The sequence below is a fragment of the Hyperolius riggenbachi genome, chromosome 10 (assembly GCF_040937935.1).
Source record: "Hyperolius riggenbachi isolate aHypRig1 chromosome 10, aHypRig1.pri, whole genome shotgun sequence".
Classification (NCBI taxonomy): Eukaryota; Metazoa; Chordata; class Amphibia; order Anura; family Hyperoliidae; genus Hyperolius; species Hyperolius riggenbachi.
This window is the reverse complement of record NC_090655.1, coordinates 221,238,624-221,257,559: the sequence shown is the minus strand read 5'-3', so window position 1 is coordinate 221,257,559 and position 18,936 is coordinate 221,238,624. Positions and strand designations below refer to the sequence as shown.

At 44.2% G+C, this 18,936-nt stretch overlaps 1 protein-coding gene across 3 annotated transcripts; it reads left to right on the top strand.

The window, feature by feature from the left end:
- The first annotated feature begins 324 nt into the window (after positions 1-324).
- LOC137534544 (oocyte zinc finger protein XlCOF8.4-like) lies at positions 325-15,303 on the top strand. Of its 3 annotated transcripts, XM_068256085.1 has the most exons (9): positions 325-489; positions 3,521-3,638; positions 5,756-5,878; positions 5,953-6,076; positions 8,315-8,409; positions 8,512-8,626; positions 10,436-10,563; positions 10,658-10,757; positions 12,750-15,303. In XM_068256085.1, exons 2-9 carry the CDS (start codon positions 3,543-3,545, stop codon positions 14,123-14,125), a joined length of 2,157 nt encoding a protein of 718 aa, XP_068112186.1. In that variant the 5' UTR covers positions 325-489; positions 3,521-3,542; the 3' UTR covers positions 14,126-15,303. The 3 variants fall into 3 exon arrangements, with proteins under 3 accessions (XP_068112186.1, XP_068112187.1, XP_068112188.1); XM_068256086.1 differs by lacking the exon at positions 3,521-3,638; XM_068256087.1 differs by lacking the exons at positions 325-489; positions 3,521-3,638 and adding an exon at positions 3,671-3,781.
- The last annotated feature ends 3,633 nt before the right edge of the window (positions 15,304-18,936 follow it).

The window sequence follows — 18,936 nt, the reverse complement described above, 5'->3', positions numbered from 1 at the left end:
GGTGATAAACCTGGCCAATCAAAATTGGATGTGTGTATGCACCCTAACTCATTACCAGTAAATTATGTTCTCATTTCAGAATGCCTCTTATCCTTCATAAATGGCACCTTTTCCTCTGGAAACTACCCTAGTAGACTTGACATCTTCCCTTATCTCTCTCTTTACTAACCAGCAATTTTCCCACACTCAAGATGGTGGCTGAAGACTCCTGTGATTACCCATGTGATGCACTCTTTCAACACGAGCTCAAACACAGGACAATACTGTATGCAGCAGAGCACAGGCATGTGTAATGGTTCCAGCTGTTCTGGTCTCCAGTATAATGGCCGCCAGCCCAGTGCTGAGCACCGCTCTTCTGAATGTAAATAGCATGGGAATATTTCCTGCTACAGGAGGGCAGAGATTACCCATGATCCCCTGCTGCCTCCTGTCCACACAGCCAGTGACATCACCAGGCTCCAGCCTGCTGCTGAATGCCTACAGCTGGAGGTGGGTGATGTGGGGGGTCTGTAAAGAATAGTGGGGGCAGAAGTGGGGTGGGGCTACACCCAGGAAGTGCCAGCATGCCATCCCTGACACCCTGCATTATTCTATACCTGATAAGATATACACACCTAATCTCAGGGCTACCTGATTATGTTATTCTTATATACATTTATTTAGTTAGATATTCTGCTATTTACACCTTTTTATTCTGACATTGAATAGCTCTGTTCTGTTATATAGTTGCTTTTTTGTCTTCTTTTTTCTCCCAAAGCATCACATGTTTTTAAAAAGAGGTATTTGTAATGAGACCTCTGACATAGTTCATTATTATTTAGTATTTATATAGCGCCAACATCTTACGCAGTGCTGTACAGAGTATATATTGTCATGTCACTAACTGTCCCTCAGAGAAGCTCACAATCGAATCCTTACAATAGTCATATGGCTATACCATGTAGTGTATGTATCATAGTCTAGGGTCAATTTAGGGGGACACCAATTAACATATCTGTATGTTTTTGGGATGTGAGAGGAAACCAGAGTGCCCAGAGGAAACCCACACAGACACGGGAAGAACATACATACTCCGTGCGGATAGTGTCCCTGCTGGAATTTAAACCAGGACCCAGTGCTGCAAGGCAAGAGAGCTAACCACCATGCCACATTAGAGGGATATGGAGGCTGCTATATTTATTTCTATTTAAACAACACTAGTTGGCTGGCTATCCTGCTGATCCTCTGCCTCTCATACTCCATAGACCCTGAACAAGCATGTAGCAGATCAGGTGTTTCTGACATTATTGTCAGATCGGACAAGATTAGCTGCATGCTTGTTTCTGGTGTTATTCAGATACTACTGCAGTTAAATAGATCAGCAGGGCTGCCAGGGAACTAGTATTGTTTAAAAGGAAATAAATATGGCAGCCTCCATAGTATTCCCGCTTCAGTTGTCCTTTAAAGTGAACCAAGCACCATTTTCAGCACCCATAGCATCTCAATAGCACATTAAAAATGCATGCCAACACAGTGTGTTTCATTATAAAAAAAACTAAAAAACTATTTTACCTTTTTTTTTTTTTTTTTTTTTTACATTTATAAGGTTTTATTAGCCTATTTCTGCAGCCTGCCCAAGTGCATACATTTCAGGCAGCTAAGGACTAATGTAATTGTTTTATTGCAAACATTAGCTCAGAGTAAACAATACCTTTCATCAACAGAGGGGGTAATTAGGACTACTGCTTCAAAGAGTTTACAGAAGTCACAGTGCTAACCGCACACCTTCCCTCTGGATAAATAAGGGCAGCTAGATGGGGAGGGGGGAACATGGCAGCGCCTATAGCTATTAGAAATGAGGAGAAATTCCAAAGGGTGCTTAGTTCCCTTTAAGAGTGCAGAGCTGGGAGTCAAGCACATACATATTGCAGTCCTCAAGTGATAAAATAAACTTTAAAGGCTTGTTTTCCAGTAAAACTCTCAAACACGCTGTGATCATGATTTTATCTACACTTGCTGTGCGTGTTGCGATGCGATTATTGTGTGTTCAGATAGGTTTTATGGTGCAATTGTGTTTGCGATTTCCCACTGAGGGGAGAGTGCGGCAAAACATTTTCAATGGCTGGTTTATTTTCTTGCCCTCCTATACTTTCTACATAAACACAAATGCTCAATAATGCAGATGGAATGACATTTACAATGAGGGGAAACAGAATCTGACTAGTGGAAAAGTTTCCGCAATTTAATAATAATAATTCTAACAATTGTATAGTGCTTTTCTCCTGTTAGACTTAAAGGATACCCGAGGTGACATGTGACATGATGAGATAGACATGGGTATGTACAGTGCCAAGCACACAAATTACTTTGCTGTGTTCCTTTTTTTCTTTCTCTGCCTGAAAGAGTTAAATATCAGGTATGTAAGTGGATGACTCATTCCTGACTCAGACAGGAAGTGACTACAGTGTGACCCTCACTGATAAGAAATTACAACTATAAAACACTTTCCTAGCAGAAAATGGCTTCTGAGAGCAAGAAAGAGGTACAAAAGGGGAATTTCTTATCAGTGAGGGTCACACTGTAGTCACTCCCTGTCTGAGTCAGGACTGAGTCAGCCAATTGCATACCTGATATTTAACTCATTCAGGCAGAGAAAGAAAAAAAGGAACACAGCATAGTTATTTGTGTGCTAGGCACTGTACATACATCTGTCTATCTCATCATGTCACATGTCAGTTCGGGTATCCTTTAATTGGTGCTGTACAAACTATTTACAATAAAAATAAACATAAACAAAACCTTGCAGTTGAATGCACTACTAAACACATTCTCTCTGTAGAAGACTAGCCTTATACTTGTCTTGAAACAAACAACTCAAATACTGTATATTTTTTCCAGCACAAATTAACAATATCTTTTGAACTCTTGCAGTGTGTACAGCTCCCAGATCAGTTTAAACCATGCTGGGCTGATTGGGCTTTTATTTCCCAGCTGAGAAGTCCTCTCAGAGGAAACAGCTACAATCTCATGTAAATCCCTTCGCTCACCTGAACACCCGTTGTCTGAGCAGGAAACAAAATCCTGGAGTGGAATAGAGTGGCAAAGCAGATGATAGAAATCCGGGACATACATACACACTGTCAATTACTTTCCTAGACTCTCGCTTTAAACCCTGGAGCATGTCTGAGACTTGAGGTAACAGACCTGCATAAAAACAGCAGTTCCAGGAATACACTCTGAACTCAGTTTTAAAAAATTGCAGTGATCCAGGAGGTAATATTCTAGTTTTCATAATATATGTGACATTTCAATGACATTGACCTACTTTTTCAGCAAGATAGGGGAGAATTCTCTGGGTGCAGCTGCTGTTAGGAGCTCTGGTAATAATCTTCCTTGCCAGCAGGGGGCGCTATACTATTATTAGAGTTTCTAGGTTTGCTCAAGGAAAGGCAAAGCCTACTGAGAAGAAAGGAAGATTGGTGTTGAGTACCCTAATATCACCAGTGTTAATAACAAGGCTACAATATTTTTTATTCTATAGTCCATCATAAGGACTGGAACCCATGACGCGATCCTTCAGTATGGAGATGGAGAGCATTTACATGAAGGAGCAGATAATAAAAATTTCCTTGAAGATTCTGTACCTACTGACTGGAGAGGTGAGGAGGATTTTGGGAGTGTCACATGACATCACTCTTATCTTTATTAATAAAACACAGACCTGACTGAAGAGGTGAGGAGGATTCTGGGAGTGTCACATGACATCACTCTTTGTAAATAAAACACACACCCGACTGGAGAGGTAAGGAATATTCTGGTAGTGTAACATAATAACCTCACTGTTTGGAAAAGTGTTTTGAAAGGGGGAATGAGAGGAAGACAGAATGGGTAACGTTTCCAAAGTTTAACTTTAAATGGAGGTATAAGGCCCGATAATGATGTATTAAAGTGTACCTGAAGCTACATGTGACATGATGAGATAAACTTGTATGTACAGGGCAGCACGGTGGCGCAGTGGTTAGCTCTCTCGCCTTGCAGCGCTGGGTCTCTGGTTCGAATCCCAGCCAAGGCACTATCTGCAAAGAGTTTGTATGTTCTCTCCGTGTCTGTGCGGGTTTCCTCCGGGCACTCCGGTTTCCTCCCACATTCCAAAAACATACAGATAAGTTAATTAGCTCCCTCTAAAATTGGCCCTAGACTACAGTACTTACACTACATAATATAGACATATGGCAATGGTAGGGATTAGATTGTGAGCTCCTTTGAGGGACAGTTAGTGACAAGATATATATATATATACACTGTACAGCGCTGCGTAATATGTCGGTGCTATATAAATACTAAATAATAATAAAAAAAAAAATACAGTGCAAAAAATATTAATAACCAAGCTGTTTTACTTGTTTTATTTTGATGCCAGAAAGAGTTAATTTTTTTACATTGAAGTGACAGCTTCTGTCTTGGGCCCTCATGAATATAGTAAACACTAATTACAGCCATAACATTTTCCTTGCAGAATACAACAATCTTAGAGCAGAGGGAGATAAAATACATGAATTATTGACCTTTTTGTAACTCTGGGACACTTATTAGGCTGCCACTGAGCAGATGCAAAAAAAAATCAATGTAGTTTAAATATAAAATAAAACCATGCGATATCTAAAAAGTTATTTTTAGGAGTAGGAGCATAAATACAATTGTTTATCTCATCAGTTTATTTTCATCTCAGGTAGACTGTGATCTGACACAAGTCTAGAAAGAACTTCTGAGAGAGAAGGATATGGATGCCATATTTACTTTCTGTTAACCTCCTTGGCGGTTCAATTTTTCCGCCAAGGAGGCTGCATTGCACTTTTTTTGAATTTTTTTTTTGTTTCATGTAGCTACCTGAGTGGTAGCTGCATAAAACACCACTAGAGGGCGCATGTGTCCCTCTAGTCCGATTGCCGTCGGCAACAAAATTAAACAGGAGATTGCATATAGAACGCGATCTCCTGTTTGGCTTCTCCTGTCGCCATGGCTACGATCGGAATGACGTCATGGACGTCCTGACGTCAGACCCATCTGATCCAGCCCTTTGCGCTGCTCGGGACTGATTGGTCCGGGCTGCGCAGGGCTCTGGCGGGGGGGCCCTCTTCCGCCGCTGCGTGCGGACGATCGCCGCAGAACGGCGGCGATCGAGCTGGACGCGCAGCTAGCAAAGTGCTAGCTGCGCGTACAGCACTTTACAGAACAGAAATCGCCCCACCAAGGGCTGAGATATCCTCCGCGGCGGCTTACCCCGAGCTCAGCTCGGGGTTACCGCTAAGGAGGTTAAACAATGCTACTTTATTGGCAGTCTTGGCGATCCTTTGGTTTTAGTAGCATCTGAATCAAACACCTAAAACAAGCATGCAGATAGTGCAGACAAACTTTAGTCAGAGCACTTGATCTGCATACTTATTCTGGGTCAGTGGTTTAATGTATGTGAGACATTGGGTCAGCAGGACAGCCAGGCAATCAGTATTGTTTAAAAGAAAAGAAAAATGGCTAGTTTAATATCCTTCTCACCACAGGGTCATTTACATGATGTGAGTAGAAAGGGTGTTATGAATAAAGGACATTACCTGGCATGGAAATTGTTGTCTGATGTGATGCAAGTGTGTCCAAGCATGACTAACTCCTAATCTGTCATTAGTCATCTCAATTACTAAAATTCAGACATGAGAGAGGTGAGGAGGATTCTGGGATGGCTTGACATATTTCAGTTTGGCATTTATTATATTTTATTCTATAGGATTATGGCCCAATAAAGAAGGAGTCCAGTGATGCACCACCTCCCTCTCCAACACCAGAGAGAACATTTGAGAAGAAGGTTTTAAGGTTGATCAGTAAGATGATTGAGCTGCTGTCAGGAGAGGTGAGCAGTGCTGTGAATTATGGGACAGCATCCATTATGTATCTGGCAAGTGACTGTATCAATGTGTGTGTCAGGTTCCAGTACGGTGTCAGGATGTCACTGTGCATTTCTCCATGGAAGAGTGGGAGTATATGGAAGGAAACAAGAATGCCTACAAGAACCTTGTGACAGAGAATAAGCCACCCCCTACATCACTGAGTAAGATGAGACTTTCATGTTTTATAAATATGAAAATAATATGAAGTGCTTATTTAGATACACATATTCTATAACAGACAAATAATTAAGTATTATGAACCTTGAGAGAAGGGCCAGTTCTAGGCAAGATGGGGCCGTGGCAAAAATTACATGGGCCCCCAACCCACTCTTCCGCCCACCCCCCAAATTTATTTCATTGTGCCAAAGCCCTAACCCCCATCATTAGGAGGCCCCTTTGTTCCTTCAAGACCACCCTCCTCCCAATTATATTGTAAGGTTGTCCCCATGGCCCCAGAACTGGCTGACAGAACCTTCCAGGACTCCCCAAAGTGGAAAGCGGTAGCTTGGGGCCCCTGCAGAGTACTGACATCAGTGGAGCAAACTCGCCTGTCCGGCTGGCATGGTTCCCTCTTTCAGTGTAGGTCCAGCCTCATCCCTGAAAGTGTCTATTCTCCGTGACCCTGCGGCATGTACGTACATTCGAGGATGAAGACTGAAGGCCCATACACACGTCTGATTTTTGCAAACGACGGGTCGTTTGAACGTCCCGTCGTTCAGTCGTCCGCGTGCGGAATCAGGCGTGTGTACAGACTGTCGTTCGCGTGATAAGACTGAGTTTGAGCGATCCGCCGGGCGGTTTGCAAAAATCAGACGTGTGTATGGGCCTTTAAGAACACAGACTGTAGGGAGTGCGCCGGATGGGCAGTTGTGTTCACTCCATTGCAATCAGTATGCTGCACTGTAGTCTGCCAGCTGGCTCTGGGACCCAGGGCAGTTGCCTAGTATGCACCTATTGAAGTGCTGGCTCTGCTGGAGAGTCCCCAAACACTCAGTATAACGTTCCTGAGACTGTAAGCATTTCAGGAGTATAAAGTCGGTAAAACTAAGCTGCTCAGGGTAGATTAAGTGGAGACTTTAAAGGAACCCTAAACTATGCACATTGCCTGGCTGTCCTGCTGATCCTCTGCCTCTAATACTTTTAGCCACATATCTTGAACCAGTAAGCAGATCAAGTGTTACTTCTTACTGAAGTCTGACTGGATTAGCTACATGATTGGTCCAGGTGTGTGATCCAGATACTACTGCAGCCAAAGAGATCAGCAGGATTGCCAGGCAACTGGTATGTTTAAAACCAACTTATATATATATATATATACACACATACATACTATATAGTTGTGGAGAATGTGACCAGTTGGTTACTAAGTGAAGCATATGTGGTATCATTTTAACTGACGAGTTGTAGAATACATATTGGTGTGTTTTAAAGCTTTGACACACGTCACCGACAAAATAGGTAAAAAACTCAATCCAACATAAAAAAGTACTTTTCAAAATTATGATCAAACTTGGGAAAATTTTAGCAAAACTACAAGAGACAAATGTAGTATCATTTTAACCCTGATAAGTAGTAGAACAAAATTTAGAGAGTTTTAGGGTTAGAGCCCATGTCTTGTGTATACTTTTTAGTCACAAACTGAATCAAAAGCAATTATATTTTCATATATTCTGTATCAAAACAAAAGACTTGTAAAATGAAAACTAAGTGACAAAATATAAAAGAAAAAAAACATAATTTGTTACCTTAGGAATGTGGCTTTTTAAATATCTATGCCATGAGGGTATATTACTATTATTTTTGCAAATAAGGTCTTGTAAACATTGATAGTCTACAATGAGAAATCAAAAACACGAAACAGAAAAAAGACACCTTTATTTCCAAATACAATATTGTTACCATACATATTACTAGGAGCATAATCTACATGTTGTAATAACCTGGATCAGCAAATAAAATTTGTGGGTTTAACTTATAGTTAGCACTGTTTATTGTACAGCTATAATGGATGTAAATGGTAAATGGATAAATATTGTGTTTTTTCTATTTTTTCCATTTAAAATACGTAGAAATTAAGGTAATTACTAAACAAAATTATCACACACTAAAAGCCTAATTTGTCAAGTAAAAAACAATATATATTGTAGATCACTTTGGTGTGATAAGTAGTAATACAATTATTGGCGATTGAATGGGAGCAGTGCTGAAATGTGAAAATTGCTCTCATCCTGAAGTGGAAATAAAAAAAAGGAAATAAATATGGCAGCCTCCAATTAAGGTGTCTTACTTCTTTCTTGTAAAGAAGAGCATGATATGGATCATCCCTCTAGCTTAGATACCCATCATGCGATAGAAGGACATAGAAACATGTACTCAACCAATTTGTGTGTTTCTTACAGATGCATCCAGTAACAGAATCCCAGCAGAGAGATACACAGGTCCTCTTAATTCCCAAGACTCTTCATTGAAACATACCATCCCTCATGATTATCAGGTAGCCCTAACTCACTAAAGCTGCAGTGCTCTGCAATGTTCATATTCTTTCTTTAGACAAACAAACAAAGAGGGACTTAAATTATAATGTTTATCCCCTTAGCCTGAGGAAATAAACACTGTTCTGACTCGCACCGATCAGGACATGGAGGAGGAAAAACCCAATGATCTGTGTAAGGACATCATGATGGAGAACCAGCCAGCCCTCCCATCCCCAGGTAAGAGGAGCCCACCAGTCATCTCTAGTACAGAACTGTCCTCTCTCCGGTAATATCCTGGGGTAGTCATGTCATATCCCTCCCTCCATCCTTACAAATTTCCAGATATGGCTCCCCCCATATACCTTGCTATGTATTTATGGGGACTCTGAACACAATGAAAAAATGCCATACTGAACTTATCTGGGGCTTCTTCCAGACCCCCGTAGTCTACGAGGTCCCTCTGCATCCTTTGGGCTACATTCGTTCTTTCTCTGGTGGCTCCTTTAGCTGCGGGTCTTGGCCAGGAGTCGTGTGTAACTGCGTGGTCCGTCCCTGCGCCCGTCTCGCATGCCCATGGCTGTAAGCATTCTGGCAATGTGCGGTTCATTTTTTGAGAACTGCACGTGTGCAGAACATTCACAGCGACGGGCCGCGCATGTGCTGTTGCACGCATGACTCCCAGCCAAGTCACGCAGCTAACGGAGCCACCAGCGGGAGAATGGAAGGAGCCCAGAAGATGCAGAGGGACCTCGTGGACTGCAGGGGGCTGGAGGAAGCCTGAGGTAAGTTCAGTATGGCATTTTTTCATTGTGTTCAGAGTCCCTTTAAGCTGCCCTCAAGTCTACCAATGATAAATGCAACCATGCTTTATCTCTTAACAAGTACCACCATGATCTCTACTCCGTAACTTTCCCCAGAGAAGAATGAACATTAAATGGGGCTCTAGGCAAGGAAGTAGCTTTGGCTCCTCCGTAAGATCCTGTTGGTAACCTGAGATGCGAGAAGGTTCAGAGAAAGTGGCAGTTAGGCCCCCTGACACCCATTAGGTCCCAGGCACCTGCCTAGGTTGTCTTGTGGATAAACCTGCTCTGACTCTCCCACCGTTATCTCCCTTCCCCCCCACCATGGCAAAGATCACAATCATCTTCCCATTTTGCAGTCACAATCTATCTCTATTCCTATAACAAGTGCAGCTGTATCTCCATCCATATCCCAATTATATGTGTAACCATCTTCCCTTACACAAGGCTGTCATTATCTCCCCTCACCCCATAACAGTGTGACCATTATGTTCCCCCGCCTCCGATGATAAGTGTAGCTATCATGTCTCCTCCTTCCCCTCCCAGAACAGCCTTTAAAGTGACCCAAACGCCATTTTTCGCACACAGGGCATCTCAATAGCACATGTAATATGCATGCCAACAATTTAGACCATTAATAAAAAAAAAAGTTAAATTTTACCTCTTCTTTTTACATGTAAAAGTTTAGCAGGGGGTTTTATTAGCCTACTTCCCAGGCCTGCACAACCGCAGAAGTTTCAGGCAGATAAGAACTGATGTAATTATTTTATTTCACACATTAGCAGGAAGCAAACAACAAGCTTTCATCATTGGAAGGGGGGGGGGCGGTTTGGGGGGGTCAGATTGGACACTGTGCTTTAAAAAGTTTACACAAGTCACAGGTGCTATTTTCACACCTTCCCCTGGATAAATAAGGGCAGCTAGGAGGGGAGGGCGGAACATGGCAACTTCTATAGCTTTTAGAAATCAGGGGGGAAAAGTGTTTGGTTCCCTTTGATTTTCCCAGTGCAGATGGTGAGGCTTTCCTCCTCTCCTTTCCCCCACATAGACATATTGAAGCAAGCAAGCACCACGCAGACATAGCTACCTGTGCTGGCACTGGTCCCTGACAAGTCGCCTCCCCTGCCAGTTACTATCACCTGTAACATCACTTGTGCCAGGGACAACTAGGTTTAACAAATTGACAGGGAGCATCATAACCCTGCGCAACCCTCTATCTACTGCTGAGTGTGCATCTTCTCTGCAGATGTATCCAGTAGCAGAAATCCACCAGACAGAGGTAGAGGTCCCCTTTATTCCCAGGATTATTCCACACTGGACGATCACAAGGGGTCTCCACCTGAGGATCACAACAGCTCCAATGAATATCATCAGGTACCCCAAACACATTTGGGTCCAGCATTCGTATATATAAGAGGTCAATAAAAAGCAGTTAAACAGTGAACTGATTGCATATTTTTACTTTTAGGAGGAGGATCTGAAGATTGTTTTTCTGGAAGTTGATCAAGTAACAGATGAAGGAGACGTAAAAATAAAAGAGGAGGAAGAGCCGGTAGAAATTGGCTCAGGTGAGGAATAAGGACTACAGTGAATACAGAGAAGAGTCACTCATTTCACTTGTTCAGCCACTACAACATCATTGTGTTCCTCTCCTTTACTCTTCTACAGGAAGGTAGTGAGCAGAGAGTGTGTGCCCAGTGGGGGGAGTCAGCAGACATCAGCCACTATTAGAAGTAATGGGGAGACAGTATGTGGCCAGTGGGGGAGTCAGCAGACATCAGCCCCTATTAGAAGCAATGGGGAGACAGTATGTGCCCAGTGGGGGAGTCAGGAGACATCAGCCACTATTAGAAGTAATGGGGAGACAGTATGTGGCCAGTGGGGGAGTCAGGAGACATCAGCCCCTATTAGAAGTAATGGGGAGACAGTATGTGTCCAGTGGGGGAGTCAGGAGACATCAGCCCCTATTAGAAGTAATGGGGAGACAGTATGTGGCCAGTGGGGGAGTCAGCAGACATCAGCCCCTATTAGAAGCAATGGGGAGACAGTATGTGCCCAGTGGGGGAGTCAGGAGACATCAGCCCCTATTAGAAGTAATGGGGAGACAGTATGTGCCCAGTGGGGGAGTCAGCAGACATCAGCCACTATTAGAAGTAATGGGGAGACAGTATGTGGCCAGTGGGGGAGTCAGCAGACATCAGCCCCTATTAGAAGCAATGGGGAGACAGTATGTGCCCAGTGGGGGAGTCAGGAGACATCAGCCACTATTAGAAGTAATGGGGAGACAGTATGTGGCCAGTGGGGGAGTCAGGAGACATCAGCCCCTATTAGAAGTAATGGGGAGACAGTATGTGTCCAGTGGGGGAGTCAGGAGACATCAGCCCCTATTAGAAGTAATGGGGAGACAGTATGTGGCCAGTGGGGGAGTCAGGAGACATCAGCCCCTATTAGAAGTAATGGGGAGACAGTATGTGCCCAGTGGGGGAGTCAGGAGACATCAGCCCCTATTAGAAGTAATGGGGAGACAGTATGTGGCCAGTGGGGGAGTCAGGAGACATCAGCCCCTATTAGAAGTAATGGGGAGACAGTATGTGACCAGTGGGGGAGTCAGGAGACATCAGCCCCTATTACACGTTATGGGGAGACAGTATGTGGCCAGTGGGGGAGTCAGGAGACATCAGCCCCTATTAGAAGTAATGGGGAGACAGTATGTGGCCAGTGGGGGAGTCAGGAGACATCAGCCCCTATTAGAAGTAATGGGGAGACAGTATGTGACCAGTGGGGGAGTCAGGAGACATCAGCCCCTATTAGAAGTAATGGGGAGACAGTATGTGTCCAGTGGGGGAGTCAGGAGACATCAGCCCTTATTAGAAGTAACGGGGAGACAGTATGTGGCCAGTGGGGGAGTCAGGAGACATTAGCCCTTATTAGAAGTAATGGGGAGACAGTATGTGCCCAGTGGGGAGTCAGGATACATCATCCCCTATTAGAAGTAATGGGAGGACAGTATGTGGCCAGTGGGGGAGTCAGGAGACATCATCCCCTATTAGAAGTAATGGGGAGACAGTATGTGTCCATTGGGGGAGTCAGGAGACATCAGCCCCTATTAGTAGTAATGGGGAGACAGTATGTGCCCAGTGGGGAGTCAGGAGGCATCAGCCCCTATTAGAAGTAATGGGGAGACAGTATGTGGCCAGTGAGGGAGTCAGGAGACATCAGCCCCTATTAGAAGTAATGGGGAGACAGTATGTGCCCGGTGGGGGAGTCAGGGGACATCAGCCCCTATTAGAAGTAATGGGGAGACAGTATGTGCCCAGTGGGGGAGTCAGGAGACATTCTGGGGGTGCCCTCTGGCTACCCATACTGGGGGGATCTCTGGCTACCTATACTGAGGGATACATCTGGCTACACGTACAGGGGTTACCTAATACTAAGTGTGCCTGATTTGGGGTGTGTGTGATGTTTTAAAGTTTTGCCCTGAGACTTTTCAAGACTACGAACTGCCCTTACACCTTACACTGCATCGTCTCCACATTTATGCATATTTATTCTGTTTACAGGCGGTGGATGGTTCCGTCCTGAGGCTTCACCTGATGCTGAAAGAGAAGATGATCCAGTCACAGTGGACTCCCCAGAAACACATCCCGTTAGCCCAGACTTCCATCCTGCCCTTCACAGCACCTCCCCTCCATCTCCATATTCTACACCCAACAGCCGTACTGCCTCCCTACCCAGTCGCAGCAAAACCAACCGACCAGAAGGACGCTTCCCTTGTCCCGATTGTGGCAAATCCTTCAACTACAGGGCTAAACTCCTCTCACACCAGATCACACATACCCATGAGAAGCCGTTTTCATGTGAGGAGTGTGGCAGGAGATTTGCGCACAAGACCAGTCTCATGGACCATCAAAAAATTCACACTGGGGAGAAGCCTTTTAGTTGCTCTTACTGTGGGAAGAGCTTCATCCAAAAGTCAAAGATGACCCGCCATCAACGCATTCACACTGGGGAGAAACCATATGCTTGTTCAGAGTGTGGTCGATGTTTTGCATACAGATCCAACCTCATTGAACATCAGCGGATTCACACGGGTGAAATGCTTTACCCCTGCACGGACTGCGGCAAATGCTTTACGCACAAGACAAAGGTCATTGCACACCAAAAACTTCATTCAGGAGAGAAGCCGTACACATGTTCTGACTGTGGCAAGTGCTTCAGTCACAAGTTCAACCTCCTGGAGCACCAAAAGACCCACACGGGGGAAAAGCCCTTTGAGTGTGTATTGTGCGGCAGGTTTTTTGCCCGAAAGTCAAACTTAGTTGAGCACCAGAAAGTTCACACAGGGGAAAAACCTTTCACTTGTATGGATTGTGGCCAGAGGTTTGCACATCGGTCAACACTAGTGAAGCACATGAGCACGCACAAGGTCACAGCAGTTCCGGTAGAGAACACAGGTCAGCAGATGGAATTTGGGCCTCAAACTATTTCAACAGAGACGGTAGTTCACCAGATGCAGTCTGGTCCACAGACAGTTCCTATGGACAAGGCATTTCCTCTGATGCCATCTGGGCTACAGACATTGCCAGTAGATAAAGCACTTCAACAAAGTCAATCTGGACTGCAGATGTTTCCAATGGGTAAGAGCCTTCAGCATATGCAGTCCGGATTGCAAATGTTTCCCATGGAGAAAGCACTTCAACAAATGCAATCTGGACTACAAACTTTTGCAATGGAGAAAGAACCTCAGAAGAAGCAAGCTGGACTCCAGGCATTTCCAGCTGATAAAGCTCTTCAACAGATGCAATCCGGACAGCAGACACAACAAATGCAGTTTAATTTGCAGACAGAGACGGTGCAGTCCAATATTATACCAGTTTCAGAATCAATTACATCACTAGTCTCAATCCAGTCCAAAGGCCAACCCCACCCAAGTTGATGATCAACTCAATGTGATCATAGTAGCCTCTTCCATTTACTTGGAACTCAAGGACAACCAATATGAGCATTACTACAGATAATCAGGGCTTCCGATGCTTGAGTTTTGCATGAATTCAGGAAAAGGGGATCCCATGTCAGCTTTTCACATTTTTCTGAAGCCACAGTGGCATCTCTTTATCAAAATTCCAAGTTCCACCTAACAGCATTGGCTATCAGACCCAAATGGTTGTGTCACTTCTCCCTTGATGAATTTAACCACTGCACACACTATATGGCTGGGAACACACTGGAGAGGGTTTTTCGGGTCATTTAAAAAAAAAAAACTGCTTCCATTGACTTGCATTAAAATTGTGGCAAAATAGCCACCACTCGAAAAACATTCTACAGTGTGTTTTCCAGCCTAAGGCGTCTTGCACACTTAAAATCACAAATCCGATTTGCAATTCCGATTTGTGATTTACAATTACGATTTTTTCTGGATGCTATCAACACAAGAAGAAGAATGCAGAAAAAAAACGCAGCATGCAGGACTGATTAAAAATCGGAATCGCATGTAAAATTGGGTCCAAATCGGAATGAGTGTGAACGGATGTAGTGTGCAAGAGACCTAAGATAGATTTTGTTTGAAGGTAAAAAATCTGAATTTCTACTGACCAGTCCTCAAGGGCCATATCCATGCCAATGTTTAGGATGGACTGAGAAATAAAGAAATGTGCCAAAAATGTGCCCGTAAGGACTGGAGTTCAACATTTTTGCTCTACAGCCTTGACCGCAACCTCAGCTGACAATTCTCCTTAGCACTGCAATAAACAGAAAGGTTAGGTCATGCTAAAACAGTCATCACTATTCTACCTCCCCATCTTATGAGGACCTCAGTGTAAAAGTATCAGTACTGTGATATCTGCCCCTACCCCAGTCATAAAAGGGACTCAGAGCTGAACCATTAAAAAGATTTTATACATACCTGGGGCTTCCTCCAGCCCCATCCGCTCCAATCGCTCCCACGCCGCTGTACGCTGCCCGCAGCTTCAGGAACTGGGTCCCGTCTGTCAGTTGGAGCCAGTCTACACAGGAGAAGTGCGCCCTCTACATATCTCTCCAGCGGCTGTTGGAGAGATACGCAAACAGCGCACTTCTCTTACGTTAGATTGGCTCCGACTGACAGAAGTGTAGGGACGCCAGATGGCAGCATGGAAGGGATCAGAGTGGATGGGGCTGGAGGAAGCCCCAGTTATGTATAAAATCTTTTTAATGGTTCAGCTCCGGTACACTTTCATGGATACTCGAAGCAATTTGCATTGCACGAACGGAAGGAGCAGGCATGTATGGGCAGCAGTCCTCATGCCCACCGCTCCCCTGTTCACCTTTGCCTCCCTCCATTCTCTCATAAATGCCCCTGTAAGACACAACAGGTTGGCCAAGTCTCACACTACTGTGATCATTACAGTATTATGCATTTATACAGTGAAGATGATTTTCCCAGGACATACTGCCCTGAACACTGTGACATCACTCTGCCTCAGTGGGGCTCACAATCTAATACTCCTACCACAATCTGGTGCCAGTGTTTTGAGAGGTCATTTTTGGGGGGCTTGAGTCCAGGGTACCAGTGTAAGCCCAATGTAAACACAGGGAGAACATACAACCTCCATGCAGAGAGTGCCCTGGCTGAGACCTGATCCTGGGAATCTAATGCTGCAAGGCCAGAGTGTTGATATTTGCCACAATGTTCTCCTCTGCCGCGACCTGGCTAATGTCCATGGCCACTTGAGCTAAGGAGAAGCATGATGGTCAGAGGCCAGTCACTGGGGAACATCCAGCAGTCTGTTAACCTCTACCAAATAGGATTATTTCTAGTGATGCTGATATCGATCGTGCTAAGAACTGTGACTTCATGCTAGGTAGTTAGGCTGCACTGCACTTAAATACGTCACCCTCCAATCACAGCCAAAACTGCTACAGATGTCTTTTTCCTTCCTGGGATGTCACTATTAAAAAAGCATCCGCTACGTCATTTAGATTGTATTTGCCTTCCTTGTTTTATTCAGCATGAATGACAAATGAAGGATCAGCCTGTCTTGGCATCTTTTTGTGTGGAATTAAAGTATCAATCCACCACAACACAATAGGTTTTGTTTTTTTTACACAGAAAAGATTACTACTGTATAACATCTTCTAAGAGTTTGCTATGTGTCTTGCCTTGGAAGCTTGCTGTATTAGGTACCTACACTGCTACTGACACAGCACTGAGACAATTGTTTTTTGTGTTTCTTCTGAAGTGGCTGGATAGTGTACTGGTTACGGGCTGTGCCTCTGACACAGGAGACCAGGATTTGAAACTCGGCTCTTCCTGTTCAGTAAGTAGTCATTGGTTAAGACTCCTTAACAGTGCTGCTCAAATCCGGAACCGGGAGCCATCCGGATAGTTGCTATCCGGATTTTTCCCAGTAAACCTTGTGCGGGCTGGGGTTAATCTTACTTGTCTGACGTCTTCTTCGGTCTTCCTCGGGCGCCTCCCACGATGCGGTCCAAGCGGGGGTCACGTGGACGTGTTTGTAATCACGTGACGCGCGTAGAGCGCATCGTGGGAGGTGCCGAGGGATGGACGAAGAAGATGTCAGACAGGTAAGATTGACCCCCCCCGCCCAGGTTTACTGGGAGATATCCGGATAGCAACTATCCGCGTATCTCCCGGTTCCGGATTTGAGCAGCACTGCTCTTCAACACTGCTACTGCCTATAGAGCGTGCCCTACTGGCTGCAGCTCAAGTGCTTTAAGTCCGCCCGGAGAATGTTCTCCCACCTCTTCTCCAACTTACGGTAAGTTCTTCTTCTCTAGTTGTCAGAGATTGTTGAGGGGACCCAGAGGACACCAAGGGACCTTATGGACTAAGGGTGTCTTGCAGAAGCCCCAGGTAAGTGCAGTATGGCATTTTTTTAGGTCTGTTCAGGGTCACTTTAAATGATTCCTTAAAGCAGTAGGATCAGCCATACTATGCCAGGGAAAAAAAAAACATATATAAGTAGATAAATACTTGATCTACTTACATAACACATGTATTATACTGTCCACGTTTTGATTTCAGTGAATGTTATATAGTAAATGACGAGAATTCTGTTCCTGGTGGGGGCCATGTCTTTTGCCCACAGTTAAGGCTAACTCGTGATGTCATTTCTGCCCTTTACTTTTTTTCTTGTCTCCTCCAATCGCTGAGTTGCCTCAGCCTTGGTTGTAAAGGGAAGGTTCAGGGAGGGTGGGTAAAAAATCAAAATCAATTTCCACTTACCTGGGGCTTCCTCCAGCCCGTGGCAGGCAGGAGGTGCCCTCGCCGCCGCTCCGCAGGCTCCCGGTGGTCTCCGGTGGCGCGCCCGACCTGGCCAGGCCGGCTGCCAGGTCGGGCTCTTCTGCGCTCCAAGGCCCGGAACTTCTGCGTCCCACGCCGGCGCTCTGACGTCATCGGACGTCCTCCGGGCTCTACTGCGCAGGCGCAGAACTACGCACCCTCCCTGAACCTTTCCTTTAAACACAAGTGAGTAGGGGATTAGGTTTCAGATAAGCAGCTGGCAGGGAAATAAAGGGAAGAGGAGGAATAGATTATAGATAGAACCCCCAGCATGCAATTCTTTGGCACAGACTACTAAAAGGCCAGTGTTCCTTAACCCATTCGCATTCCGTCGTTTTCACTTGAGCAATGTTCACCTCCCATTGATTAGCCTATAACTTGATCACTACTAATCACAATGAACTGATCTATATCTTGTTTTCTCCGCCACCAATTAGGCTTTCTTTGGGGGGTACATTTTGCTAACAGCCACTTTACTGTAAATGCATGTTAACAGGAAGAATAAGAAAAAAACTGAAAAAATTCATTATTTCTCAGTTTTCAGCCATTATAGTTTTAAAATAATACATGCCTCCATAATTAAAACTCACGTATTGTATTTGCCCATATGTCCCGGTTATTACACCGTTAAAATTATGTCCCTATCACAATGTATGGCGACAATATTTTATTTGGAAATAAAGGTGCATTTTTTCCGTTTTGCATCTATCACTATTTACAAGTTTAAAATAAAAAAAATATAGAAATATTTCATCTTTACATTTATATTTAAAAAGTTTATACCCTTAGGTAAATATTTACATTTTTTTTATTGTAATGTTTTTGGTTTTTTTATATTAAACATTTTATTTGGGTAGTTTTGGGAGGGTGGGATGTAAACAAGAGATTTATAATGTAAATGTGTGTTTGAATTTTATTTTTTTTACTTTTAGTTGTAGTTTTACTTTTTGGCCACAAGATGGCGGCCATGAGTTTGTTTACATGATGTCACTCTAAGCGTAACATACGCTTAGAGAGACGCATGGAGGAACGCAACAGCCAGAAAAAGCGCAGCTTCCGAGAGAAGCTGTCGCTTTTTCAGCGGGGGAGAGGAATCAGTGATCGGGCAACATAGCCCGATTCACTGATTGCCTGGCTAACAAACCGCAAGCCGGGAGCGCGCGTGCACGCGCGCGATCGGCTGCGGGAGCGCGCATGGTTCCTGGACGTAGAAACTACGTCCAGGAACTAAAATAGGTTAAGTATGTGATAACTCCAAATCATAACAGCAGAAAAAGTTTTGAAAGTTTTGAATGCAGGCTTAGCATCTTTATCACTTAATACACTCAGACCAGTTGCTGTTGAAATTAGATTTTTATGGTGACGATACCGCTTTAAAGAGGAACTGTCGCGGAAATCTTAAAACACACAAATAAGACGTACATTTCTGCCAGAGTAAAATGAGCCATAAGTTACTTCTCTATGTT